Source organism: Podarcis cretensis, assembly GCF_951804945.1.
Source record: "Podarcis cretensis genome assembly, chromosome: 12".
Classification (NCBI taxonomy): Eukaryota; Metazoa; Chordata; class Lepidosauria; order Squamata; family Lacertidae; genus Podarcis; species Podarcis cretensis.
This window is the reverse complement of record NC_137181.1, coordinates 47,205,384-47,232,117: the sequence shown is the minus strand read 5'-3', so window position 1 is coordinate 47,232,117 and position 26,734 is coordinate 47,205,384. Positions and strand designations below refer to the sequence as shown.

General features: G+C 44.5%; 3 protein-coding genes across 10 annotated transcripts in view; 1 reads left to right on the top strand and 2 right to left on the bottom strand.

Annotated features, from left to right (window-relative positions):
- NEK11 (NIMA related kinase 11) overlaps positions 1 to 10,005 on the bottom strand; it is an 87,247-nt gene extending 77,242 nt beyond the window's left edge. For 2 of the 5 annotated variants that reach the window (XM_079947307.1, XM_079947311.1), the window contains exons 1-2: positions 9,783 to 9,920; positions 3,708 to 3,968 (exon numbers count right to left, since the gene is read on the bottom strand). In XM_079947307.1, coding sequence (XP_079803433.1) covers positions 3,708 to 3,880 — 173 coding nt within the window. In that variant the 5' untranslated portion in view covers positions 3,881 to 3,968; positions 9,783 to 9,920. Of the gene's footprint in view, positions 1 to 3,707; positions 3,987 to 9,727 lie in introns of those variants that run through there. The other 3 variants (XM_079947309.1, XM_079947308.1, XM_079947310.1) reach the window with 3 other exon arrangements.
- A 50-nt stretch (positions 10,006 to 10,055) lies between these two features.
- ASTE1 (asteroid homolog 1) lies at positions 10,056 to 21,164 on the top strand. The gene is given in 6 exon segments (XM_079947295.1): positions 10,056 to 10,143; positions 13,374 to 13,720; positions 13,722 to 14,705; positions 16,702 to 16,912; positions 17,489 to 17,684; positions 19,073 to 21,164. Coding segments are annotated over 5 exon segments (2,016 nt in total). The 5' UTR covers positions 10,056 to 10,143; positions 13,374 to 13,393; the 3' UTR covers positions 19,371 to 21,164.
- Positions 21,165 to 23,285: 2,121 nt separating this feature from the next.
- ATP2C1 (ATPase secretory pathway Ca2+ transporting 1) overlaps positions 23,286 to 26,734 on the bottom strand; it is a 63,638-nt gene continuing 60,189 nt past the window's right edge. For all 4 annotated transcript variants that reach the window (XM_079947197.1, XM_079947200.1, XM_079947198.1 and 1 more), the window contains 4 exons: positions 26,557 to 26,704; positions 25,848 to 25,943; positions 25,475 to 25,616; positions 23,286 to 24,059 (listed from right to left, as the gene is read on the bottom strand). In XM_079947197.1, coding sequence (XP_079803323.1) covers positions 23,926 to 24,059; positions 25,475 to 25,616; positions 25,848 to 25,943; positions 26,557 to 26,704 — 520 coding nt within the window. In that variant the 3' untranslated portion in view covers positions 23,286 to 23,925. The remainder of the gene's footprint in view (positions 24,060 to 25,474; positions 25,617 to 25,847; positions 25,944 to 26,556; positions 26,705 to 26,734) is intronic.

The following is a 26,734-nucleotide window of genomic DNA, read 5'->3' as shown; positions in this document are numbered from 1 at the left end:
TCAGGCAGGGACTCCTGGCCAATGGCCCAGAATCATTAAATGGGAAGAAGAAACAATCATGTGAATGTAATGCATGTACTGCATCCCACTGAGCTGCTCATTGCCCCCTTCCCACCCCATATTCATTGGCTGTTTCTGTGGAAGTCCATACAGGGTCAGAACACAGGATAGTGCAGTGGTTAGAGTGTCAAACTCGGACCTGAGAGTCCAGGGTTTATATCTCCACTCAGCCATGAAGCTCACTGGGCCAGTCACTGCCTCCGAGACAATTGTGGGGATTTAAGATGGAGGGAGCCATGTACACCACCTTGAGCTCCCTGAAGGAAAAGGTGGGATAGAAACGCAACGAATAAGTCTTTTAGTGGTTCTGTCTGATTTGACCATCAGCCAGTGAGTAGCACTGTGTGCTGCCCAGTAGCAAAAGTGGATGCTAGCTCAGCAACAGGAGGCAATGTAGCAGAGCAAACACAGAAAGGGAACAAAGAAGCAGGATCGCCAGCAGAGCTGTCAACAAAAAAGAATAGAGACTGCATAGCCAAACAGCTATCCAACTTCTTATCCTCCAGTTACCAGTAATTCTCAAACTGGTCTGTGCCAGATATCTAGTTATCTTGGAAAGAGCATTAAATCTGTGCAGCTCTAATAAATTATCTCTAAAGCATTGGAAAACCATAAACAGACCTCAAGTTTGTTTGGGATTTTGCAAATTCCAGCTTTATTTTGAGATCTGCTGCAGGATGCTAAATGTAACCATTCAGGGAAGCTGAATAAACTTCATTATGACAAGGGGAAAATGTCTGTGGACTCGCCAAGATGTACAGACAGACATAATATCCCATGTATGCCTTTTGTATACATGAGCTTATTCTGCTGGTAAAATGCAAGTTCTCAACAGATTTAACTTTGATGTCTACTCAGAAGTAAGCTCCATTGGTTTTAACAGTGCTTAGTCCTGGATAAGTGGGTGTAGGACTACAGCCTAATGTACTTCATAAATTTTAACTAGTTGCTGGTAGGGTGCACATGTTGTAATGACTAAACAATATGAATTCAAATTAAAAAAGTTGGGGGTAATGAGGCACCTACCCTAGAAGCAACCGGGACATGACAAAATAGGTATCGAAAAGTCACAGTTATTGTAGTACAGTGGTAACTCAGGTTACATACACTTCAGGTTACATACGCTTCAGGTTACAGACTCCGCTAACCCAGAAATATTACCTCGGGTTAAGAACTTTGCTTCAGGATGAGAACAGAAATCATGCTCTGGTGGCACGGCAGCAGCAGGAGGCTCCATTAGCTAAAGTGATGGTTCAGGTTAAGAACAGTTTCGGGTTAAGAACAGACCTCCGGAACGAATTAAGTACTTAACCCGAGGTACCACTGTAACAGTAAATTGTGTTATTTTCGAAACTGAGTAACAAAGCATGTGTTCAAGACATTAGATGAAAAGGCAGTTCTTGGCTTGCTCAGAGATTTAATAAGACCTGTAGGAAAGGCAGCATAACACCCTGGAAACTCATTATTGACCTCTGCACTTGCATCACAGCAGAGGAAGGCTTTTGCAGTAGAAATACTGCTGGAAACAGAACTGTGCAAAAAAAAATTCTGAGCCAGAATGGTTTCACTCAGTGGTAAGAATTTGACATTTCAGCAGCAGAACGCTTAAAGATCCAAAATTCTTGGCTCGTTCCTCAGAACTAATTTTGGTAGAAAAAAGTTCTCCCCTTTTAAAATAGATAATTAAAAATCGGTGCAGAAATATTCAAATGCATGTCACATCCATGCAGAAAATTATTGTGATACCTTCTGCTGTATTTATAAATAAACTTCTCTTTTCCAAAACGTGCAGCTGAGGTTAACTTTCAGTTTTGGTGAAAGCAACTGTAAATCCTCAGGGAGAAATGAGTGCTTATTATAGTGGCATGAGTTATACACTGGCTCCCCCAACTGGTACATCGCTAAATTGCAAAGTTCTATATGTGAAAAGGTAACCAAAAGAACTTTGCTCAAGGACATGAAGAATTATTGTCATAGATTAAAGGATTTAAATCTACATGAAAAGAAGAGTAATGGGGGCATACTCAGCTTCACCTTTTCTGAATATTATCTCTGAAATTAATGAATTCATCTGACTCTAATTGTGCAGCATACAGCTGCTACTGCCAGTAAAACGCGCCAAAAGGAAAGAAAAAGCTTTGCTAGGTCAGACCAACAGGACGCTGGATTAAATATACTGCACTAGGAGCATCTTGTCTAGCATCCTGTTTCTCAAATGGCCAATCAGATGTACCTTGGGTCCCACAAGAAGCACATGAGGACAAAACTTGCCATTCTTTCTACATGCTGCTCCTGATACTGACTGTAGGACCAACAATGATAACAATTGATAACTTCTCTTCCATGAATATGCCTAATCCCATTTTAAAACCATCTAAAATGGTGACCATCACTAAAAGTTGCAGTAGTGAAATTCCATAGCTTAACTCCGTGCTGTATGAAGAACTTCGTTTTGTCGAATTCTTGCATCTCTTGCCATTCTGTTTCATTGGTTAACCCAGAGTTTTAAATATTTAGTATTATGAGAAGAGAAAAAAACTTCTCTCTATCCCCCTTTTCCATACCATGCATTATTTTATATAACACTATCATGCCCTGCCCCCTTTCTCACATTTTGTCTAAACTAAAAAGCCACAACTGTCTGGTCTTTATTTATAGGTGAAGCCCCTTGATAATTTTGGTTGCCCCCCTCCTGCACCTCCTTCACTGCTACCTTTTTGAGATGTGCCAACCAGAAAGATGCACAGTATTCCAAGTGTGGTCACACCACACTTTCATATGAACCCATTTTAATACAGTGGTACCTTCAGGTTACAGATGCTTCAGGTTACAGACGCTTCAGGTTAGAGACTCCACTAACCCAGAAATAGTACCTCAGGTTAAGAACTTTGCTTCAGGATGAGAACAGAAATTGCATGGCGGCGGCGTGGCGGCAGCAGGAGGCCCCATTAGCTAAAGTGGTACCTCAGGTTAAGTACAGTTTCAGGTTAAGAATGGACCTCCAGAACGAATTAAGTTCTTAACCCGAGGCACCACTGTATTGACAGCCTTCTTTTCAATCCCCTTTCCTAATGATCCATACATTAAAACTTGTTCTATTTACAGCTGTTGCACACAGGGTCATTTTCACCAAACTATCCACCGTGATCCCTTTTAAAGTCAGTCACCACCAGCTCAGAACCCACTGATTGTACCAAGCTAAAGTCTCAGGAGTTTTCTCCTTTCCCTCACAGGCTGCTGTAGCTGTTGCCTGTCAATTAGAGACAGTAGCAGCTAGGAGTTGACTAGCAGATACACAAACCTGAATTTGCAAAATACATATGAATTAGCTTTGGAACAATCAGCTTGGTTCAGTTCTGAAAACCCCCCAAAAAAGGAAGTAATGAAAAAGAACTGAGAAAAGTAGGAGAAAGTATGGGAAGAAACTAAAACAAACTGAAGGGCCTATGCTTTAAATCAATTTTAGATCTCCATCCACTTAACATTAGGGAAAACAGGCTGAACACTCCATGCAGACAAACATTAATCCATTGTGTTTCATCATTTATCTTTTAAGACAATACTTACATATATCTGATTGTTTACATTTTTAAGAGGATTTTTAAAAAAAACTACACACAAGTTATTTCACCATATGTAACACTTACAATTGTTCTTCTTCTTCTTTTGCTTTTTTGTCAGAAACCAAGTAGACAGTTCCAAAGCTTCCACGCCCAAGTTTCTGTTGAATAGTGTATCTTCCTGCAATCAAGGTCTTTGAGCAAGTAGAAATGGGCATAAGAGGAGTACCATGCTTAGCAACTTCTTGGAATCTCAACATTGCTCCATACAGCAGTGCTAGGCCAGTATTTATGAGTCTGCAGAATTAAACGGTCCTCTGTCACTGAAGCAATATTCACAAGTGACACCTGCAAGGTGGGGAAAACCTAAGATGTAGATTATAATTCGTTTAAGTACTTTTCTGTCAATGTATGAGGAGAGTTTCTTTAAGCTGGTACTGTATCAATGGTACCTAAGAATTTCATTTCTACATCAGAATATTTCAGAGACTTAGACTAGCTCATCTCCATTACCGTATTTTTCGCCCTATAGGACGCACTTTTTCCCCTCCAAAAATGAAGGGGAAATGTGTGTGCGTCCTATGGGGCGAATGCAGGCTTTCGTTGAAGCCTGGAGAGTGAGAGGCGTTGGTGCACACCAACACCTCTCGCGCTCCAGGCTCCAGGAAGCTATCCGCAAGCCTTGCGCGCCTGGGGGAAGTTCCCCCAGGCGTGCAAGGCTTGCAGGCGGCAGCCTGCAGCACGGGGCGCCCTCCAGAGGACGCCCCGTGCTTCGCGCGGGTGTCGGCAAGCCTTGCGCACCCAGGGGATCCCCCCCCGGGCGCGGAAGGCTTGCGGGCAGCAGCCTGCAGCGCGGATCACAGGGCGCCCTCCGGGGGACGCCCCGTGCTCCGCGCAGGTGTCCGCAAGCTTTGCGCGCCCGGGGGAACTCCCCCCGGGCACGCAAGGCTTGCGGGCCGCAGCCTGCAGGGCAGAGTACGGGGCGCCCTCCAGAGGATGCCCCGTGCTTCACGCAGGTGTCCGCAAGCCTTGTGCGCCCAAGGGATCTCCCCCCAGGCGCGGAAGGCTTGCGGGCGGCACCCTGCAGCGCGGAGCACGGGGCGCCCTCCGGAGGACGCCCCGTGCTTCGTGCAGGTGTCCGCAGTCTGCCGCCCGGTGCGAGGGGCGCCCTGAAGCAGAGCGCCCCCCGCGCCGGGCAGACATTCGCAGTGTGGGGAGCCCTGCGGGAGTTCCCACAGGGCTCCCTATGCTGCGGATAGCAGCCTGCCGCCCGGTGCGCAAGGCACCCTGAAGCAGAGCACCCCGCGCTTCGGGCAGACATCGGCCAGCCCCACAAGCTCGGGGGACAGTGGGGAGGCGCAGCACCGCCATCCCGCTGTTCCCCGACCTGGTTTTGGGGGGGAAATAAAGGCATTTCCCCCCCCTTTATTCCCCCCCCCAAAAAAACTAGGTGCGTCCTATGGGACGGAGCGTCCTATGGGACGAAAAATACGGTATATTATCTCAGCAGTAGACCTAAGAGGGACAATTCTCTCTTAGGTGCTATGCCTCACAATCTTCGCTGCTGCTACAAAAGCAAAACATATCAATGATGGGTTGGGACATAATGAAATGGCAGTGATGCCAGCTGGGATGCCTATGAGTTCCACAAGCATCATGTCCTGCCTACAGGCTGATATTTCTGCACTGCGGGGGTTGGACTAGATGACCCTTGGGGTCCCTTCCAACTGTACAATTCTAAGATTCTACATTGCCCCAAAAGCAACTCTCTCAGTGGGTACAGAGGATCACAGGTCCCTCCTGAAATCAGAGCAGAGAATTTAATGACATAGTAGATGCAAGCAAGTGTTGTGAGTGTTCCAAAAGAAAATTACAGCAGTGATACAGCTAGCTCACTTTCACCTGCATTGTGATCTAATCCTTTGAACTTGGACCACAAAGGGAAGATGGGAAAAGTGATGATCCCTGTGGTTATTAAACAATGCATGGTAATATTTTTAAAAAAGGAATAACTGCATTTTGCATTTCAAATTTATTCTTGCAGTTTGCTGGATAGTATTTTGCAGCTCTTACTGCATTGCCAATCCACTCTACTGAAATTATTCCTCAATGTTTGTAGCAAGTATGAAATCCAGTTTGCCAAGCGGTCTTGTGTCTAGCCCACTTATGTATAAACTCTTCCACTTCATTCATCTTCCACTGCTTCATTTCCTTGCCCTTCTTCTACTACTCTCATTTCAGTAATTTTTAAGGTGCTGCAGTATGTACAGATTACCATTTCCTGCTTGCCAAGCCTCTCTTGTGTTTTTGTTTTTTTTAAACCACCCCTCGCTATGACCCAGTTGCTATCCTACTCACCAATATCTCACTCTATTTTATTTTAGTTCCTTGTCTATTGAGACACACATCAATGACACAAGTGGAAAAACCCAAGTGCTAGTAAATATATTTACGTCTACCAGCTCTTTGTATCTATATAGATCTGTGTTAGCAACATCTATGTAGGACAGACTGGTTTTCCCTCTGATTGCAATCGTCTGCTCACCTAAGCCTGCAAAGATCCCACTGTTAACAGATTTGTTTTTAATTTTCTTTCATCTTGAGTTGGATTGTACATTTAACAAATACTGTAAATATTTTCATGACAGAAATTCTACATATAAATGCTCCTCCGCATAATGTGTATAGGATTGCATTCCCACTTTTGTTTATCATCACTCTGAGGGCTGATATCCACTAGAAGATCCTAGCCATTTTGGTGGAGCTGTGTTGTTGCTTTTCAACTACTGCAGAAATGATTTGTTAAATTGTGTTGTTTGTTAAACAAGCAAGTTTCATTTTATAGCTTCAGAATGTTCACAAGCTTCAATGAGGTATATGAATCTGTAATTTGTAACAATAACATCATGTGTGTGAAACTGTTCTGACACCCAGCTGGTGAGATACTGACACATCCTGTGCCAAGGACTTGTACTTGGCAGTGTGATTTCCTAATGAAATACAGCCAAACTTCTAATTACTGAAAGTGATGTTCACAATAGAACAAATAAATGGTGATCTTGGCTTCAAAAAGAAAACACTCAAATGAGACAGAAGATGAGCATCCTTCTAATTCCAAGCCCTCTTTCAAGAAAAGAGGATAACAACAATGGTAAAACATAAGTATTATGCTGAGACTGCCAGCTACGAAATCTCCGGCTTCTGCAATTCTTCATTTGCTTCAATAAGCCAAAGAGGCCATAATAAAGTCTACAAAGCACTGATGAAGTTTTTAACTCCCCCATTTTACACACTTTTCAATGTAAAGACAGAAAGTTTTATGTTAACTGTGGCTGCAACCTTATACACAATTTGGAGTAAGTTTCATTAAATTTGGTTGGGGCTACTTCTGAGCAGACATGTATAGCATTTGTAATTCCACCAAACTACGCTACATGATTGTTGTAATGCAGCAGGAGGAGCTCCTTTCTATATAGAACTGGTTTTCAACTGGTGGGTCAGGACCCTCTAGTAGGTCCTGATCCAAGATGGGTCACAACAGGAGCACTGCCAACATGCAAATATATGGTAAAAGATTAAGAAATTGGTCTCCAAATGCATGTTTGGGCTAAAAGTGGGTCTTGGGTCCTTATTATTATTATATCACACCCATGTGATTGGGTTGCCCCAGCCACTATGGGCAGCTTTTCAACAACAAAAATAGAACATTAAAAGCTTCCCAAAACAGGGCTGCCTGAAGATACCTGCTTTAGAGGATCACACTTACCCTGCTATAAGGTATGTGAAGTGCTTGGATGATTCTATGCAAACACTACATTAGTTTTATAGTCACATAGGTACAGGCCGATCTATGTGTTTCTGTGCACTTTATTGCAGCCATGTAAATTGTCATAAACTGCTACAGTTCTTAGCTAAATCTCTTACTCCTTTAAACTTAATTTATTGTGTTTTATTCCTCTGGATGCGTATTTTAAGTACACCTAATTAGCATACTGATTGTTAAACCCCCAGATCGATAATTTTTATTGTTTATGTAGAGGATTATGCAGAAATTCTGGTTTAAATATGCTGGCTGTTTGCCATAATAAACATTGGTTGATATTGCAGCCATGTCAACTTCATACCGGAAGATTCCAACTTGCTCTAGCCATTGGCATGCATAGGCACATGGGATAGCTCAGTCGGGAGAGCATGAGACACTTAATCTCAGGGTTGGGGGTTTGCTCCCCACGTTGAGCAAGAGTCCTGCACTGTAGGGGGTTGGACTAGATGACCCTTGGGACCCCTTCCAACTCTATGATTCTAATCATTCAAAAGCCACCTAGATACAGATTGTAACATACAGTAAGAAGCCACAATAACCAGGCCCACAGTTGTTATCAGCAAGGCTTTTTTTCAGCTGGAACTCAGTTTCGGCCCTTCTCAGTTGGGTGCCATTGCTATTATAAGAGAACAGGGGAGGCGTTCATGTAGGGCTGCCATATGCCCTGATTTTCCAGGACATGTCCTGGAATTCACCTCCGAAAACGGCAGCCTGGATTATTTTCCAGAAACTAGGCAAATGCCCTGGAAAACTGACAACAGGGGTTAAACTATGCAAAAACAAAAACAAAAAACCTCAAAAATTATTGTAGCTTTTACTAAAAAAAACTTTGGGGTTTGTCTAAAAAAAAGCTCAACCACTTTCAGGGTTCAGCAACTTTTGGGTGTCCTGGTTCTTTACTTTTTGAAATATGGCAACATCTCTTTTTCTGGGGGGAAAATAGCACTGATTATCAGCAATATAGTGCTTACAATCTTTAGGTGACTGTAAATAAATGTACAGTATTTTTCCATCTATTTGGGGGGCAACAACCAATCGCCAGTCCACCCTTGGCACTATCCGTGTATAAGACGCACCCTAATTCTTGACATTATTTTTTAGGGGAGAAAGCAGTCTTATACATGGAAAAATACGGTGTGTGTGTTTATATATATATATATATATATATATACACAAAACAGAAAAGGCCCTGCCTCGGGGTATACAACTTGAAATTAAAGGCAAGACTCATGAGAGAGGAGATTGATCTCATTTACATCCTATGAAATACTGTATACCCTTTTAAAATGTTCTAGTTACAGGTAGGTAGCCGTGTTGGTATCTGAAGAAGTGTGCATGCACATGAAAGCTCATACCAAGAACAAACTTAGTCGGTCTCTAAGGTGCTACTATGGGACGCAGGTGGCGCTGTGGGTTAAAGCCTCAGCGCCTAGGGCTTGCCGATCGAAAGGTCGGCGGTTCGAATCCCTGCGGCGGGGTGCGCTCCCGCTGCTCGGTCCCAGCGCCTGCCAACCTAGCAGTTCGAAAGCACCTCCGGGTGCAAGTAGATAAATAGGGACCGCTTACCAGCGGGAAGGTAAACGGCGTTTCCGTGTGCGGCTCTGGCTCTGGCTCTGGCCAGAGCAGCGATGTCACGCTGGCCACGTGACCCGGAAGTGTCTCCGGACAGCGCTGGCCCCTGGCCTCTTAAGTGAGATGGGCGCACAACCCCAGAGTCTGTCAAGACTGGCCCGTACGGGCAGGGGTACCTTTACCTTTACCTTTAAGGTGCTACTGGAAGGATTTTATTTTTCCTTTTAAAATGTGTGTGGGGTTTTTTGCGCGGGGGGGGGCGGGGAGCTTATTGTGTTGTTGTTTTGCTTTTCCTCGTGTATTTTGTGTTTTTATATCTTGGTTTTATTCTGTGAACCGCCCTGAGACCCCCCCCCCCCCACACACACACCGGTACAGGGCGGTATATCAATTCGATAAATAAAATAAAATAATAAGGGGGAAAAGGGATAGCGCCGGGCCTGTCGGAACTGAAACGCAAAACACCTGAGGCAACTTTTCGGACGGAGGAGTTACGGCCTAATTCCTAAAAATAAACACACACACACAAAAAACCCGCCGGAATCACCTGAGGCGGGAACTCAACCGAGGGACAAGCCTCGACTTTTCCCTCACACCATCTTGTAGGGCCGTCGGCGCCTCGGCCAGGCCTACCTGAACGGGTCCCCTCCATCTTGAGAGAGGCTCCTTTCTCTCTCCTCCCCCCTCAAAAAAATATATTAATTCCATATACTTTAAATCGAGCGACGTCCGGAATATGAGGGGCTGAGGAAGCGCCGTTCGTTTACCTTGTCCACTCACTCAGCGGAAGAGGCGAGCCCAATATTAATTGCGGGGGTGGTTGTGGGGAAAGGGGAGACACCCCCCCCTTATAAAAGTCGCTGTGGGGCGTACCTCCCACTCCACCCCTCCGCACACCTGTCTCCTTGGTACGGTCGGATTCACAAACCTCCCGCCGCGCGAGTGTTTGGCTCGCGTCGCTAGGAGACGGCGCAGCGCGTGACGAAGGCGCGCTGCTTTCCCTGGGCGGGGAAACGGGGCTGCTTTGCCCCGCCCCCTCTCTCTCCCCCCCCCCCACCTGGCTCGGACGCTTCCACAGGCCTCATATCTTGGGGGTGAGACTTTGTTGGGAGCGCCCCCGTAACGCAGGTAAGGTCGAGCTGTCCGCCTCCGTCGCGAACGATAGAACTGCTGGCACGTTTGCTAAAGCTAAGCAGGGTCCGGTGTGGTTTCAAATTGGATGGGAGACCGCTACCGGCTTTGCAAGGGGTTGCGCGAGAAAGAACCCTCGGGATCCCTTCCAGCTCTGCTTTTATGGAAGTGGATAAGAAGAAAAGTCGCTGCTGCTGCTACTGCTGCTGGAACTAGGTTCCCCCCACCCCCACCCACCCGCTTTCAAAGCTGCCCAGCAGACGGAAATTCAACAGATGCAGCTCTCTGCAATTTCAGACAAGCCAGTTTCTGCCTGTCCATGTATTTAAACACAGAGAACCATGGACGTAGCCAAGGGGGGAGAAGGAAGAGGTAGCTGCCCCACAAATCAATAAAATTCAATAAAAATACATGGCAAACTGAGGTTCTGCCCCTCCCCCAACAAAAATCCTGGCTAAACCCATGCACAGGAAGGCTGGGGGTTCCACCCCACCCAGGGACAGCTGTGGGCAGGATGTCGGCATTGCGGGGGTTGGGCTAGATGATCCTTAGGGTATCGTCCAACTTTATGAGTCTATCAATTCTGTGAGCAGTGGAACTCCTGCAACATGGACTCCGACCGAAAGGAGGAACTTGAATTCTTAAAGGCTTGATACTTCCTCAAAATTGCACACAGCTCTTTGGTTGCCACTCCTGCCTCTGACAAATGCTCAAGGAGGCAGGTATTCAAAAGGAATAGCCTTTCTCCATAACATTCTCATCATCTCACCAGTGATGTTTCCATAAGGTGATCGGCCCACCTAGCCTCTGGGTGGTATGTAGGGCACTTGTTAAAGAAAAATTGAAAGTCTAGGCCAGGGCGTGGGATTAGAAAGCCCTCCGTTTTCACATACATTACTGTGTCCATACATGGTTTAAGAGATACCATTTGCAATAAGTTCTTAAAACTCTTATGGCATAGTTCAAGCAGTCATAGGGTTGGAAGGGACCCCATGGCTGTCAACGTTTCCCTTTTTTCAAGGGAAATTCCCTTATTCTGAATAGGATTCCTCGCAAGAAAAGGGAAAAGTTGACAGCTATGCCCATGAGTCATCTAGTCCAGTGTTTCCCAACCTTGGGCCTCCAGCTGTTTTTGAACTACAATTCCCATCATCCTTGACCACTGGTCTTGCTAGCTAGGGATGATGGGAGTTGTAGTCCAAAAACAGCTGGAGGCCCAAGGTTGGGAAACACTGATCTAGTCCAACCCTTCAATGCTGGAATCTCAACGCGGGGTCCCCCATCCAATTTGAAACCAAACCTTCTTAGCTTTGCAAATTGTGCTAGCTGTTTTATTGCAGACATTCCTTGTCCTCCAAGGGTGGCTATATACCACTTCAATTTCACATAAACTGTTTGAAATTTGTGAGAAAATCGCTAATCTTCTTTTACCTACTGTTGATTACACAGCTTGGTAATGAGCTTGATCGTAATTGTATTTCTGTGTGCTTCCGTTCCCCATTAAGTATCATTTCCTCATGTACCTAGACTCTGACAGCTTTTAAAAGGAAAGGACATGCCAATTCTCGATAGAGCAGATTCCAGGATCTATGGGGTTGGGCACAACATTTTATGGGTCTGTCTCTGGAATCAAAGTTCATTTGGGGCCCAGAACCTACTAGAGAGAGATGGATATGAAATGAATTGAGGTGAAATATGGAATGGGTTTGTGTTGATACACCTTTCTCTTGAGTCCTCACCTCTCCCCTGTTCCCCCAAAACTTAACAGAGCCAGGGGAGCAACTAGGAGGGGCTTGAACCTTCAGAACTTGATGGTGCCACAAGCATACATCCTAGAATGCCAGGTAATGTAGTTGCTGTGGTTTCTTGCATCCCTGGGCACTGCAGTGCATGCTTGTGGCATCATCCAGATCTCTTCTCTTGTTGCCCTGCACCTGCCAGAAACCTCTACCAACAGTCCCTTCAGTAAATTTTGGGGGGAAGTGGTGGTATCTTTGAAGGCCTTGCTGTATAAGTGGATAGCAGCAAAACCTCTGGGCCAACACTGGGAGGAAGATAGAGCCTTGGGTTAAGAATGTTGTTTTTTGTTGTTAGTCGTGACCGACTCTTCGTGACCCCATGGACCAGAGCATGCCAGGCACTCCTGTCTTCCACTGCCTCCCGCAGTTTGGTCAAACTCATGCTGGTAGCTTGGAGAACACTGTCCAACCATCTCGTCCTCTGTCGTCCCCTTCTCCTTGTGCCCTCCATCTTTCCCAACATCAGGGTCTTCTCCAGGGAGTCTTCTCTTCTCATGAGGTGGCCAAAGTACTGGAGCCTCAGCTTCACGATCTGTCCTTCCAGTAAGCACTCAGGGCTGATTTCCTTCAGAATGGAGAGGTTTGATCTTCTTGCAGTCCATGGGACTCTCAAGAGTCTCCTCCAGCACCATAATTCAAAAGCATCAATTATTTGGCGATCAACCTGCTTTATGGTCCAGCTCTCACTTCCATTCATCACTACTGGGAAAACCATAGCTTTAACTATACGGACTATATGGGTTAAGAATAGGGCTGGGCAATATATCAATACATCTTCCAAAGCCGGTTTGAAGGCCATACGGTATCTGTTTCATAATTTTTGACCTAGCAATATATTGTGAATCATGATGTGTGCGCGCGCATGCGCTGTGCAAAAATCACAATGCGGGGGAAACCGTGAAGCCAGCCCGTGCCTCTACATAGCTCCCTCCTTATTTCAGACATCGTGATATATCAGTATAGCACGATGTTTAGCTGGTGGATGTATCACGATGTTGAACACCCGATATCGCCCAACCCTACTTAAAAATGGCTTCAAAGGTAAAATGGATACATTTTGAACGTTCATCAAATTAATCTATTAATCTACTTGGAGACATATCTGGGATTCAGCGGGCGGCAGAAACATCCGGGCGGATTTTCCATAAATTGATCAAATGTCTAGGAAAAACCAGACTTATTTGGTATCTGTGACTATAGCAATTTGAATTTAAACCTCTTTCCTTTATTTTTGTTTTTTGTTGGCCAACAAAAAACCGGCTCCAAATCAGATTGAGATGGGTCATTGGTTGCCAATTAATCATCCAGGTGAAAAGGGTGCCAGATACAATCCCGACAGCAGGTTTTGATTTTTTTACTTGTTTCCCCTCGAATCGCACTGTTTGGGCATTGCATCTGCAGGGCTAATTTCTTCTTTTGTTTCACCAGGGGCGTTTCAGCCCGGCAACATGGGCATCCACGGATTAATGAGCTACATAGGGGAACATAGAGAGTTCTTTGTTGACCTGCAGTTGAGGGACACCAGTATAGTAATTGACGGAAATAACCTGTACCATCGCCTTTACTTTGATTCCAACCTGGACATGCGGCGCGGAGGGGATTACGATTCGTTTGCAGATGTCGCCCGCAAGTTTTTTGAAACGCTGACTCTGTGCAACATCCGGCCGTACGTCGTGCTAGATGGAGGGTGCGATGCGTCTGACAAAAAGCTTGCAACCATCAAGGAAAGAGCTCGGGAGAAAATCCTGTCAGCCTATTGTCTCTCCGGTGGCGGCGGGTGGCGGCAGTCTACTGCCTTTGCTCATTAGAGAAGTCTTCAAGCAGATCTTGACCAGTTTGCGAGTGCCTTTCGTCCAGTCTTTCTCAGAAGCGGACAGGGACATTGTGTCATTAGCCAATCACTTGAATTGCCCGGTGTTAACTTTAGATAGCGACTTTTGCATTTTTGACCTGAAAGCCGGCTATTGTCCTCTGAATTACTTTCAGTGGAGAAGCCTGGCCTCGTGCAAAGACTCACAAGACTGCTATATCCCAGCACGGCGCTTCTCGTTAGAGAGGTTTTGTGGCCATTTCAGCAATATGAACAAAACCCTCCTGCCTCTCTTTGCGGTGATGAATGGCAACGATCATATTAACCTGCCGGCTATAGAAATGTTCTTTAGCAAGGTACGCCTTCCCGTCGGAAGCTCCAGGCAGAAATGTCAAAAGCACGTCCGCATTCAAGGGTTGCTGAACTGGCTGTCTCGCTTTGCTGACCCTGCTGAGGCTATAGAAAATGTGCTGAAGTACGTTAACAAGCACGAAAAAGAGGAAACAAGGCAGCTTCTCTGTACTTTTATGGAGGAATACGAACCGTCCAGTGTCAATCTCAAAGATTTTTTCCAGAATGGAGTTTATGAATCGGAGGAAGCCAAGAAATTGGAGTTGCCTCCGTGGATTCTTACTGCGTTAGCAAAAGGCCTTATAGCACCATTCATCAGTGATGCCCTGATATTAAAACGAACAATTCTTCATGTTCAAGTAGAGAATATGCAAAGGCCTAGTGCTAATACCATATCTCTACCAATTCGACAAATCATCTATGGATTACTTCTGGGTGTTTCGCAGCGTTCGGTCAGTACCTCCTCGGGAAAAGAACCCACTCGCATTTTCCATGAATTTGACAGAATACAAAGAGCACTCAAGAAATCGTTCGTCCAAGCGGCAGCGTTGTCCGGACATTTTTGTAGTGACCAGTACTCTCTGAATACGTTAAGTGAGGTAAATGGCTCAAAATGGCAGGCATAAAGCAAACATATCAGTAGTGTTTGAATACTGCGGTTCTATAGGGGGGGAAAGGAAATAATGTGATGTTGGGCACAGAATCCAACTTCTTGAGGCTATCAGCTTTCAATTTATTATTTAAAAAGAAAGCTTTCCAGCCTTTACAGTTAGGCACACGTGAAAATACATGGGCAATGCTTGCTGAAATGTCAAAAGTGCTGCGTAAGATTCCTAATGGTTAAGGTAAAGGTAAAGGGGCCCCTGACCATTAGGTCCAGTCGTGGCTGACTCGGATTGCAGCGCTCATCTCGCTTTATTGGCTGAGGGAGCCGGCATACAGCTTCCGGGTCATGTGGCCAGCATGACTAAGCTGCTTCTGGCGAACCAGAGCAGCGCACGGAAACGCCGTTTACCTTCCCGCCGGAGCGGTACCTATTTATCTACTTGCACTTTGATGTGCTTTCAAACTGCTAGGTTGGCAGGAGCAGGGACCAAGCAACGGGAGCTCACCTCATCGCGGGGAGTTGAACCGCCAACCTTCTGATTGGCAAGTCCTAGGCTCTGTGGTTTAACCCACAGCACCACCCGCATCCTCCTAATGGTTAGCAGGAGCCTAAGCAGTGTTAGAAACTCAGACAGATAAGCGAAGCGCCAAATGGCATCTTACACCTCGGTTGCAGTCACCATCATAGAATGTCTAGGCATCATTTTTTTTAAAAAAAAAATATATACTTATTATTATTCATTTCATTTATTTTTTCACTTCATATTTTAATGAAAAGATCTCACCATGGTTGACGACACATTAAATCATCAAATAAAACGATCCAGAATAAAACAAATTCAAGTTTCAAGGAAAGTAATTCAGATCCTTCTCTAAGGGACATTTGGCTTTCCCCGTATTTATTTACCTATTTAATTTATAGAGCTGTCCCACAGCAGACGTACTCTAGGAAACCAGTGTGGTGTAGTGGTTAGAGCATGGGTAGGAAAACTAAGGCCCAATCGCCTTCTAAATCCGGCCTGCGGACGGTCCAGTAATCGACATGTTTTTACATGAGTAGAATGTGCCCCTTTATTTAAAGTGCATCTCTGGGTTATCATAGGAATTCGTTCATTCCCCCCTCCCTGGGTTAGAGTGTCGGACTAGGACTAGGACCTGGGAGATGAGGGTTCAAATCCCCACTCAGTTGTGAAGTTCCCTGGGTGACTTCAGGCCAGTCACACCCTCTGATAGGGTCGTTGCAGGGATTAACTGAGGGGTGAACCATGTACTCCTTGGAATAAAAGATGGGATTTAAATTCAGTAAATAAGCTCTTTAGCCTAACTCAGTGGTTTTCAACCAGTTGCCGTGGCACCCTGGGGTGCCTTGAATGATGGTCAGGGGTGCTGCGGGCAACACTGGCCTCAGTCCCTCTTTCCTTCCCTCCCTTCCTCTGATGCCTTCTTGCATCTCTGCCTCTCAAAGGCTTGCACAGCTGTTTGTTGCAGCAACCCTGGCTACAAGCTCACCAGGCGAATGGTGCCTCTGGGGCTGGCCTGGGGGTGCCCCTGTGGGGCAGTGTGAGGAGGCACCTCTCTTTGGGGGGCAGCTCAGAGACCGGGGGGGGGGGCAGCTGCGGCTGCCCAGAGGACTCCCAAGGAGAGGGAAGAAAAGATGAGTCTGAGGGAACACTCCACAAGGGAGGGTGTTCAAAAAGGAGTGAGGGGCTGCTAGCTCTGCAGGCAAGGGGTGACACAACTGGGCTCCTGAGCCCCACAGGGGTGCCATAGAAAGAATGCAGTTGGTCAAGGGAGCCGTGGGCTCAAAAAGGTTGCAAACCTCTGCCCCGGCTGCTTAAGAAAGCTGAAAGGGCCAGCCAGATGGAGATGTCCGTGGCCAGCCTGGCATCCAGAGATCTCCCCGTAATCCCAATTGGACCCACACCAGCTGCAAAATGATTCACATCCAGATGAAATTTCATGAAGGCTTGGCCATTTCTTTATGCACAGGTTCCCTTAGCAGACCGCCTGATCCTTTTGTTGGAGACATTGGGAGTGACAGCCAGCATCCTGGAGCCAGTTCCTTGTCACCTGCGGCTTCCTCTGGCCGTGACTTGTTACTGGACGCGGTATTCAGAACCCAAAGCGAAATTACAGCACACGAAAGCCTTACTACTTGGAGTCATAGTTGGGGAACTTGATAAAGCGATACATAGTCCAGGTAGGTTCAGCTTTAGTCCTCTTTTTCGTCCTGGCATTGCCAATGACTCTTTTCTTAATTTGCACACTGGGGCTTTTACATCTGTCTCGAGAGACCACGGAGTGCACCTCCAGGGGTGCAATCAGACCGTTGCTTTAGCAGCACCAAACTGACCTCCCCAGGGCGCCTGGGGCTGGACTGCCCAGACAACAAGACACCCCACCCCAGCTCTCAGCCTCGCTGATCTGGTCCAAGCACTTCCAGGCAGTATAACGTGGTTCCTTTCCCCTCCATTTCCTCCTCACAACAACCCTGTGAGGTAGGTTAGACTGCAAGGCAGTGTCTGTCCCAAGGTCATCCAGTGGACTTTCTGGCAGAGTGGGGATTTCAATGCTGGTCTCTTTGGTCTGGGTCCAGCCCTTCAACCCCACTTTCTCTTAACATGTTAATAGGCTTAGGTGTTATCAAGTAGGCCGTGACTACTATTTGGCAGAGATGGTTATGTTTCAAATATTTTGAATAGCAATGCATGCATTTGTACTTAAGTGTCTCAAAACATTCTGAATTCTCTCCCCCCGCCCCCTAATTCGTGTCCAGATCCCAAGTGCCCACCAATTGAGATCGATAAAATTGTGTACGAACAGTTCTTGAAATGGAAAAAAGACACATCTCAGAAAGAAGCAATGGAATTAGACGCTGCCCACATTTTCTGCCAGTGGCAGTGCTGCCTTCAGATGGGATTGTATCTCAACCAACTGCTTTGTAGTCCTCTTCATGAGCCAGATCTTACACGGTAAGAGTTCCCAAGGCTGCAAGTCCTACTGAATCAGCTGCTCTTTTCCCACTACTTTTTTCCAAGTCACGAATGGTGGTGGTTTTAGTCCAGCAAAAACTAGAAGGCCAGAGGTTAGCCACCCTGACGTATAGGAGCAGAAATGCATAAAACAGCCCCATGATCCCACAGTCCTGAGATACACCAACAAAACAGCCTTAGAGTGAATGTTAAAATTCCCCAGGACTGAGAGATGGGGCTCCAACACCAGACTGAAGGCCATGTTGGTAAGCTTGGCTAAGGAATCTGTTACCCAAATGCCTAAGAGGTACACTAACAAAATTCCTCGTCCAGGCTTCATTAACTTGGTGCCCTGTTTTAGACAGCTGTGTTCGCAGGGGCCGATGGGGACTGTAGTTCAAAATATCTGGATGGTACTGGGTTGGGGGAGGCTTCCCTAGCCTCTCCCAAGACCCACACACCAAGGTGGAATCTACACACACATAAAAAACACTGCGAAAACGCTTTTAAAAAAAACATTTTAAAAATATATTGAATTTGCCATAGCACACTATCGCCATCTAGTGTCACATTTGTATACTGCACTTTACAACACATTTAAAACGTTTTATTTGCAGCTGTATAGCTGAGTCCCAAGTCTAAGCACTCTCTCAAGGTAGTTTACTGAATGAGGCATAAGGTGAGCAAGGTGGTTAACGGTGTGCTGCTGACAACACCAAGGTTACAGGTTTGATTCCTATATGGGACAACTACATGTTTTGGATTGCAGGGTCCCTTCCAACTCCACAATTCTGTGTTGATTATGGCCACTCCACCTCACCCTCTCTGTATTTCCACTTTGGGCAGGAAGGAGCCAGGCTAGTTCTAGTCGCCTCATCAAACCAGCTCTTGGTTTGCCAAGATAAAATCCTTTATCATAGACTTTCCTCCATCATTCCTAGTTCAGCAATTTCTGATTTCTCTCTCCAAAAGCCTGCTTTTTATACGATTGGCCTCCTCCATCCAGATTCTCTATTTGTTCTGCCTAGCCAGACTTCCTCCTTGTCCCTACAGCCATCTCACTTTAAGAAAGTTGTCCTGTGGCAGATGCAACTGAATTCTCTCCTCTACTTTCCTCCACCAGCCCCCAAACTCCCTCTATGCTTTTTCCATTTTCATCCCCATGATACGAGGCAATTCTTAAGACCTCTAAAAATATTATCAAACCAGGAGAGGAAGGAGGCTGGGTACTTTTAAGTACCTGCTTCAAATACAAAGTCTTAAAATACATTTTTATGTCGTAAAGGACACCCTTCATATCTGAGTTCTCAAACCATAAAATAATAACTTGTACCAACAGCACCAAGCTGTGCTAGATGCTAACTACTTTCCCTCCCATCTTTTGACAGGCTTTACAATGGGACCCTGGTGCACAGACTGTATCGTGAGCTTAAATCATCCTCCTCACCAGAGAACCTGCTCAGTGCATCTCCAAAAATGTACCAGCTTTACAGCAACATGATACATATAGTGAAAGGTACTGCACCGCCAGACTTCTTCCAGAAAAAGAAGAAACCCAAATCGCGCAGGAAAAAGAACAATCAAACCACTGATCAAGGGCTGGATAAAAGAGAAAGCGCCATGTTGGAAACTTTGCCTTCATGCAGTATTAACAACAGATTTGAAGCATTAATGGTGGAGAACTGAAAGCCCAGTCTACTAGAAAGTGGCCGTGTGTCCTTTGCATTGAAGACTTCAGAAGTCCTCTCTCAAAATGAGTCTTCAGGAAACAATGACAGGAATCATATGGTGCTATTATGCTTGATTTGGTTGGTCTTAGTTACAGGAGGAAATGTCTTCTTACCTTTGAGTAGTACTATTGCAGTGAGTAGTCTGAGCGACTAGGGGATTTACAATGTCTTGTGCACATGGAAATCCTCACTATACCCTTCCCCCTCTATGGCCAATGACAAATCCCTGAAAGCTGACAAATACACATTGCTCACTCAATAGTTTTTACATGCAGCTCCAAGACTCATGTTTTGACTCCCTGTTGCCCCTCTCTCCCCATTATTTTTTTATATACAATATCTGCAAGAAAGATTTTGTTTTTTCAGACTGGTCTTTTCTTGGCACTTCGACCAGTGTGTTACAAATATTTCACAATATACCTGATAAAAGTTTCCTAACACCTGGCAAATGTCCGAGGACAATACCAGAATTATGCTAGACAAGTTTCAGCAGATATGGCTGCATTTCCAAGGGGATATTTCTTAAAAGAGATTCATTCCCCTTTCCCAATAGATTTTAAAAAAAACAAACAGAGAGAAGCTATGGATAAGAACTCACTCTTCTTGTTTGTTCCCTCGAATATTAGGAAAACACTAATTATGTCTCATGAAACATAGTGGATAGCCCCAACATCCTTGTGAGTTCAATTTCAATAGAATGTGATGTTTAAATTTGCACAGGCAGTCATTAAAACAAACGAAACCATGTTTTAATCCTACCACTCAGAAAGTATGAACTGAAGGACACATTTATTCAACATGCTGTGTGCACTAAAGTTCATTATTAACAAAAAGCACACAGCATGTCAGTAAGGCCTTGGAAGTGACCTGCCAAAATCTTCTTGCAGAAATGTCATCCGTGGGGGTGGTGAAAGGGAATAGTAGCCCATAATACTCGCAGCCGGCTGGAATCCAAAGTTGTCACTGAGCGAAAATCACACCTACCCTGTTTCCCCGAAAACAAGACAATGTCTTGTATTAATTTTTGCTCCCAAAAATGCACCAGGTCCTATTTTCAGGGGATGTCTTATTTTTCCATGAAGAAGAATACGGTACACATTTATTGTCTAATTGTGAGTCAGCCAGACTCTGTCAGGGCAGAGCGAGCAGCAGGTGGCAGTTTGTCCTGGCGGTGGTGTGGGCTCTCTGATTTAGAGAGACCTTGCACTGCCTAAACAGCTCCGGCTGTGCTGCGGCCAATCAGTGAGCTGCATGGCAGCGCCTGCTGCTACGGTCCAGAGGAGTCAGACGCCTTGTGGTAGCTTCGGGGGCATTATATTCCGGGGAGGCCTTATGTTTGGGGGAGACCTTATTATTGGGGAGGTCTTAATTTTTGGAGGATGCCTTATATTACAGTGAAAGGCAAAACTGGAAGTAGGTCTTATTTTCGAGAGATGTCTTACTTTCGGGGAAAGACGGTATGCCAACACATGTGATGAGGTTTGGTGATTCCCCCCCCCCCCCTTTCCAACCTATCATGCTGTTATTGAATCGGCTCAGGAGGGCCTTCAGGAGCAGCTCTTCAGGGGGTCTGTGGTGGGACTGGGAAGCCAAGAAAGCCCTGGTTTGACCACAAAACACCATAGACCCTGACCATAGTTCACAAGTGATTCAGATCCACTCGTCATACAAAACAGTGAAGATTTGTTGTATACCAATATTGATGAATTTGAGCTTTTTAAATAAAGTTTTTTTTCCCATTTGCATCAAATCACACTGAATGCATTACCAAAAAAAATTGTATAAAGAAACCATGGGGAAATGAAATGAAAAGGGATGAAATGCATTAAAATGGGACTTCCGGGTTGGCGCCATCGCCGAATGGCGGACTCCCTCCGAGTTCCGGAGGGAGCCTGCTCGGCAGGGGCTGGGTCCTACCGCACCGGCGACACGGGGACCCTCAAAAACCATGGGCGCTGAAACCCATGGACATGGTGACTCGGCTGGCACCTTTTGCGCCCCCCCCCGACCCGCGAAGGAGCCTTTTTAAAGGCTGCGGAGCGGGTGACGGGAGGGGGGTGTGGTGCTTTGAGTCCTTCGCTTCCCCAGCCGAGCGAAGCTGCATGCCATTCGACGGAGAGCGCTGACTTCTTCTATTGAAAATCTGGACTTAAAAGAATAACCCGTGAGTAATCAGAACCTGGACTAAAAAGGGGGATAAAATTTTTTAAAAAATTCGGAGCGAGCGGGGGAGGCGCAAAAAGGAAGTCAGCCCCCCCCCTGTTGTAGAAGAGTTAAAGCAAAGGATTTGTTAACTAAGATCGAGTGCAACCCTATTTTGACAAAGTTATTAACTTCACGAGGGAAAATCATAAGACTGAGCTGGAGGAGAAAGGTGGAATTGAATTAAAAAGCAACCCCCCCCCCCCCGGAACCCTGGGAGCGATTTGTGAGAGCGCCGGGAGAAGAGAAATAGAGGTTTTGACAGCTGTCAAAGAGCTGTCAAAGCGGAAGAATAAAATAGAGATCTTTGTTACGAGGACTTTGCCGGTTACATTTGTTATAAATTGGATACAAATTGTTACAAACAAGGAATAACAAGTTATTTTGACTGGTGGACGTGATCTGGAAGGGAATTTAGTTATTGCAATCCACCTAGAGGAGCCGAGGGACATTACAAGTATTGTTGGCGTGGAATTTGACCAGAACTTTCTATATCCTGGGAAACTGCAGAAATGGAACACTATTTTGTCTACAGAGGGGTCTACGCACTAAAGGAGACAATAGATTTATCTATTGAAGAATGAAAAGGACTTGACGTAATGTTTTGTTCTTGAATAACAAGCCTCTGAAGAGGAATTAGAAGCTTTTGGAATTGGAACATTTGTGCAGGAGAGCAGGGAAAAAGAAAAAAAAAAGGAGGAGTGAGATCAACAAGAACAACAAAAATAATAAGAACTGGACAAAGTTGGAAGCGGGAACATTTGGGACATCCAGATTTGACAGGTTTAAAGGAATAAAATTGGAGCTTTCACCCCTAGATATAAAAATCTGGATGGAAGAAATGGGCCTTTTTTGAGACAGACTCCTTCCAAGATTGGACATTCGAAACTAAAGATGACTGGGAAAGGACTATGGTTTAGAGAGATGTGGGAACTCCAGGAAGATATCAGACGTCGAGGAACATTGGGAACGCAACCGGGAAAGGGGGGAGGGAAATTTGGAATCCAAAGGGCGTAAAATTATTATTTTTTATTTTTCTTCTATTGTAATCTGTATTGCATATTAAAGGGGGGAACTCGTGGAAGGGAACAGGTCGATTTTAGGGGATGGGAAAATATTTTTAAAATTGAGTCAATGATAATAAGTTTAAATTTGGGATAAGAACTTGTTGAAATTCTTTTTTGTTTATTTGTAAGAATTGGAATACAGGAGGGGGAGGGGAGGGGAAGTCCTGAAAAGATGTTATTGGGAAAAAGATTTTATGGAAAATCTTAATAAATATCATTTTTTTAAAAAAAGAAATGCATTAAAATGGGGAACACAGTAGATCAACTAAGTGCAGCTCAGAAATACAGACGTTCTCATCTTGCTTATTAAAGGGAAGAAAGAAAACAAAGGCTCATGGACTTGAAGCTGATGTTAGGATGTGGTTCATCTGGGATCAGGAATGCTAAAGCAGGACAGGACATAAAAAGCCTATATTTGGACTTACAGCCAATATTTGTGGAACCTCACTGGTCCAAGGAGTTCCTAGTTCAGCAAAACAGGAAGTTGTTAAATTTGGCCAAGTAAAAGATCTAGCTCACTGTGGAAGCGAAAAAATTCAGAAATCATTTTTCAGTTTGTGACCCAGCTTCATTTAAAATACCAAGTTACACATTCACACGTATTTTAAGAAAAGCAGACATTTACTTCAAAATTGCAATTATAGGCTTTTCAATCACAAAAAGGAAGAAAAGACAGTGATCCGACAGTGGTCACATCCTGTGCAAAGAACATAGGATACCTAAAAAATAAAAGCACAAGGTACACATTGCAGGATAATGTAAATAAATACAGAATCTGAAAATATGGCACTCTTGTATCTCACTCTAGACCAGATGGAATGCCTTGAATATTTCATAGTTAAGTCCCACCACCGTCATAAAAGTAAAGGGTTTCTTTAAATAAAAACTAAAATCTTTATATCTAATACACATTTCTATACATGTATATCTCTTAAGAGCAAAAGGTGGGCAAGACTTTTGACTTTTTTATTTTTAAAGTAGCCTCTCACACACTTACAAAGTTCCATACAATCTGAAAAGTAAAGTTTTGTCTTTGAGGAAAAAATATTACCAAAGTTGCATAATTGTTTATTACTCCCCTGGCTGGAAGATTTAGAATTCACCAGTCTTTAAAAATTGCCAGTGTTCATCCATCAGGGAAAAGGAGGGACTTGTCAAAAGCCCTTGTATCTTCTCGTGATAACTTCCTCCTACATACGACAGCAGTTTCTAGTTTTGCAAACGGAAAGAATGCAATGTGCATCATACATCAAGAAAAGACGGCAAAGACGAAGAACCACCATGTTTCTGGGGCTTCTCCCTGCTCCTTTCAACCTTCTTTATAATCTCTGCTACTATACACACTGATGAGGTGAGTCCCAGAAGAAACAGCAAGTCTAAACCAAAAAAGAAAAAGAAAGGGGTTTTCTCCCTTTAAAAAACTGCAGAAGAATACAGGTATTAAGTAACAGCTTTACTTTTCTTGCCAATTTTTATTCCTTTTCAAATTTATAACAAATCAAAACTAAATTAAAATTAATTAACTGAGTAGCTGTTTTTCAGCTAGCCAGAAATACAAAGCTATAATCAACTGTTTAGCTATGAAAAAACTTGGAGTCAAGCTGTTTGTCCTTTGGACTAACTTGCCAGATATTTTATGGTCATAAACAGAACAAATTCTTGCTGGCCTTGCTAGCTATGCCAAAACATCAGATTCCACACTCCTGCCCTTTCACTATAATCCCATGTATGCTAACAGAAGCAGGTCCCACTACATTCTAGGGGCTTAAAGGTAAAGGTACCCCTGACCATTAGGTCCAGTCGCGGACAACTCTGGGGTTGCGGTGCTCATCTCACTCTATAGACCAAGGGAGCCGGCATTTGTCCGCAGACAGCTTCCAGGTCATGTGGCCAGCATGACTAAGCTGCTTCTAGTGAACCAGACAGCACACGGAAACGCCGTTTACCTTCCCGCCAGAGCGGTACCTATTTATCTACTTGCACTTGACGTGCTTTCAAACTGCTAGGTGGGCAGGAGCTGGGACTGAACAAAGGAAGCTCACCCCGTCGTGGGGCTTCGAACCGCTGACCTTCTGATCGGCAAGCCCTAGGCTCTGTGGTTTAGACCACAGCGCCACCCGCGTCCCTTCTATGAGGCTTACTCCCAAGTTAACTGTGTATATAAATTTACAGCCATGGTCTCTGATCTTCAGCTGTGCCTTTCAGAGCTGGGAGAAAGAGCAAAGGGTTGTTTGGTGATGGATGGTGACCACCAAAAGACCAGGCTTGTACTAGCCTTCTCTCAGGAGGGGAGCGTTGGGGCCAAACTGGCCAGTTGCAGCCTTCCTCTCTAGTTTGGCAGCCATGAGGGGATATTTCCTGTCATTGCACTGAGCCCTTTTAAATCTTAGTGCAACGTTAAGGTGAGCACCGCACCTCTTCTCCAGCTCCGAGCTAGACAGAAAGGTGGGGGCTCATCCCTTCAAACTGAATCGAAGCTACATGTCATAAGCCCTCATTTCTGCTTTCACCCTCATCTTGGTCATACAGGCTCGAAAGCAAGAGAAATGTTTCAGCGTTGCCATTATGTGAAAGATAGCTGTCGAGGGGGACAGTGCTGAAGTCGCTCTTGAAAACGGAATTTCTGCCACCTTGTATTCACTCCAAAGTGTCCCCCCAACTCATTTAACTATATTAATGTTTTAAGTCTAAGCCCTATTTGTTAATGCCTTACAAAACAAATCACCAAGGAAATAATGTACTTGTCTATATCTGTTGGTTGTTGTCCGCTGAACAAGAAAAAAACTCTCACCTAGTATGCTTAGACTCTCAGTTTGAAAAACTTTCTGAAGAGGAGGGAAGTAGATTACTAGTAGCTGCCCCATGATCGATCCAAGCACTGCGTAACAGAACATTTTGTTGCTGCAGAGTCCAATCTCAAACACAGATTTAGTCTGCAAATAGAAACATAACATCTATGATTTTATTCTTGTGCATTCTAGTTATTTGAGATTATCCATCTTAACTCAAATGATAGGGTGATTACATACTCATCTATTAGCATTTTGGTAGCTTGAATTAAGTTATGGCTTTGAGCTACTTGCATCTGTGAAATTTTGACAATTTGCAGAGGTTGTTTTCACTTTTTCAAAATGCCATATCTTTAAACACAGGCAGTCACATACCTGAGATCTGGAACTCAAAGCATTGAACATATCAAAAAATACAAAGCACGTAAACGTCATTGTTGTATCTCGAGGAGTTATGCCATTGTCTCGCAGCTGCAGAGAGAGAGACAGAGAGAGAGAATTAATATATGCAGTTCTCTGCCACTTTACAATAAAACATTTTAAATTCCACCCAACATAATACTACGAAGCATCAGTCCTCTAGCCAAGTGTGGAAGTATCGCTATTGTCTGATCTAGGCGCCTAAAAATTTGATACTGGCATCTAGAATTTTAATTTATTCCTCAGCTGTGTGTAGGACTGCTACCTAGAACTATAATTATTTCCTATCTTCCTCATACCATATCTGCATATATTTTTAAAAAAATACAACCAGACCGTTTAATCTCTATTGCACACAACCTTTAAAACCTCTGTACGATTTACCGTAATTGCCAAACCTAAGTTTAAGATCAGTTGAAGTATATAAACATTGGCATTTTACAGTTTTTCTTTATTGCTATGATGTTTTCTAACACTGGTTTTGAAATGCTTCTCCATTTGAAAAGCAGGTGGCCATGCACCTCAATAACACTGGGTTCATGGACTTACTTGCATGGTTCTTTTGCACAGTCTATGTACTTTTATATTTGCAACTATTGGCATATATGAAGTACTGCAAGCAGATAATAAATACACATTTTTTAAAAAAGCATCTTTGTCATACCTCTCGCCAGAAGACAAATAATGTTCCACATACAATAATTATAGATGAAACTAGTATTTTAACAATCAGATTTCTGGTCAAAATGCTATCCTTGACATTTCTTGGAGGCTTTCGAATAACATCTTTATCCACAGGCTCAACTCCAAGGCTAGAAATAAGAACACAAATAACTTTTTGA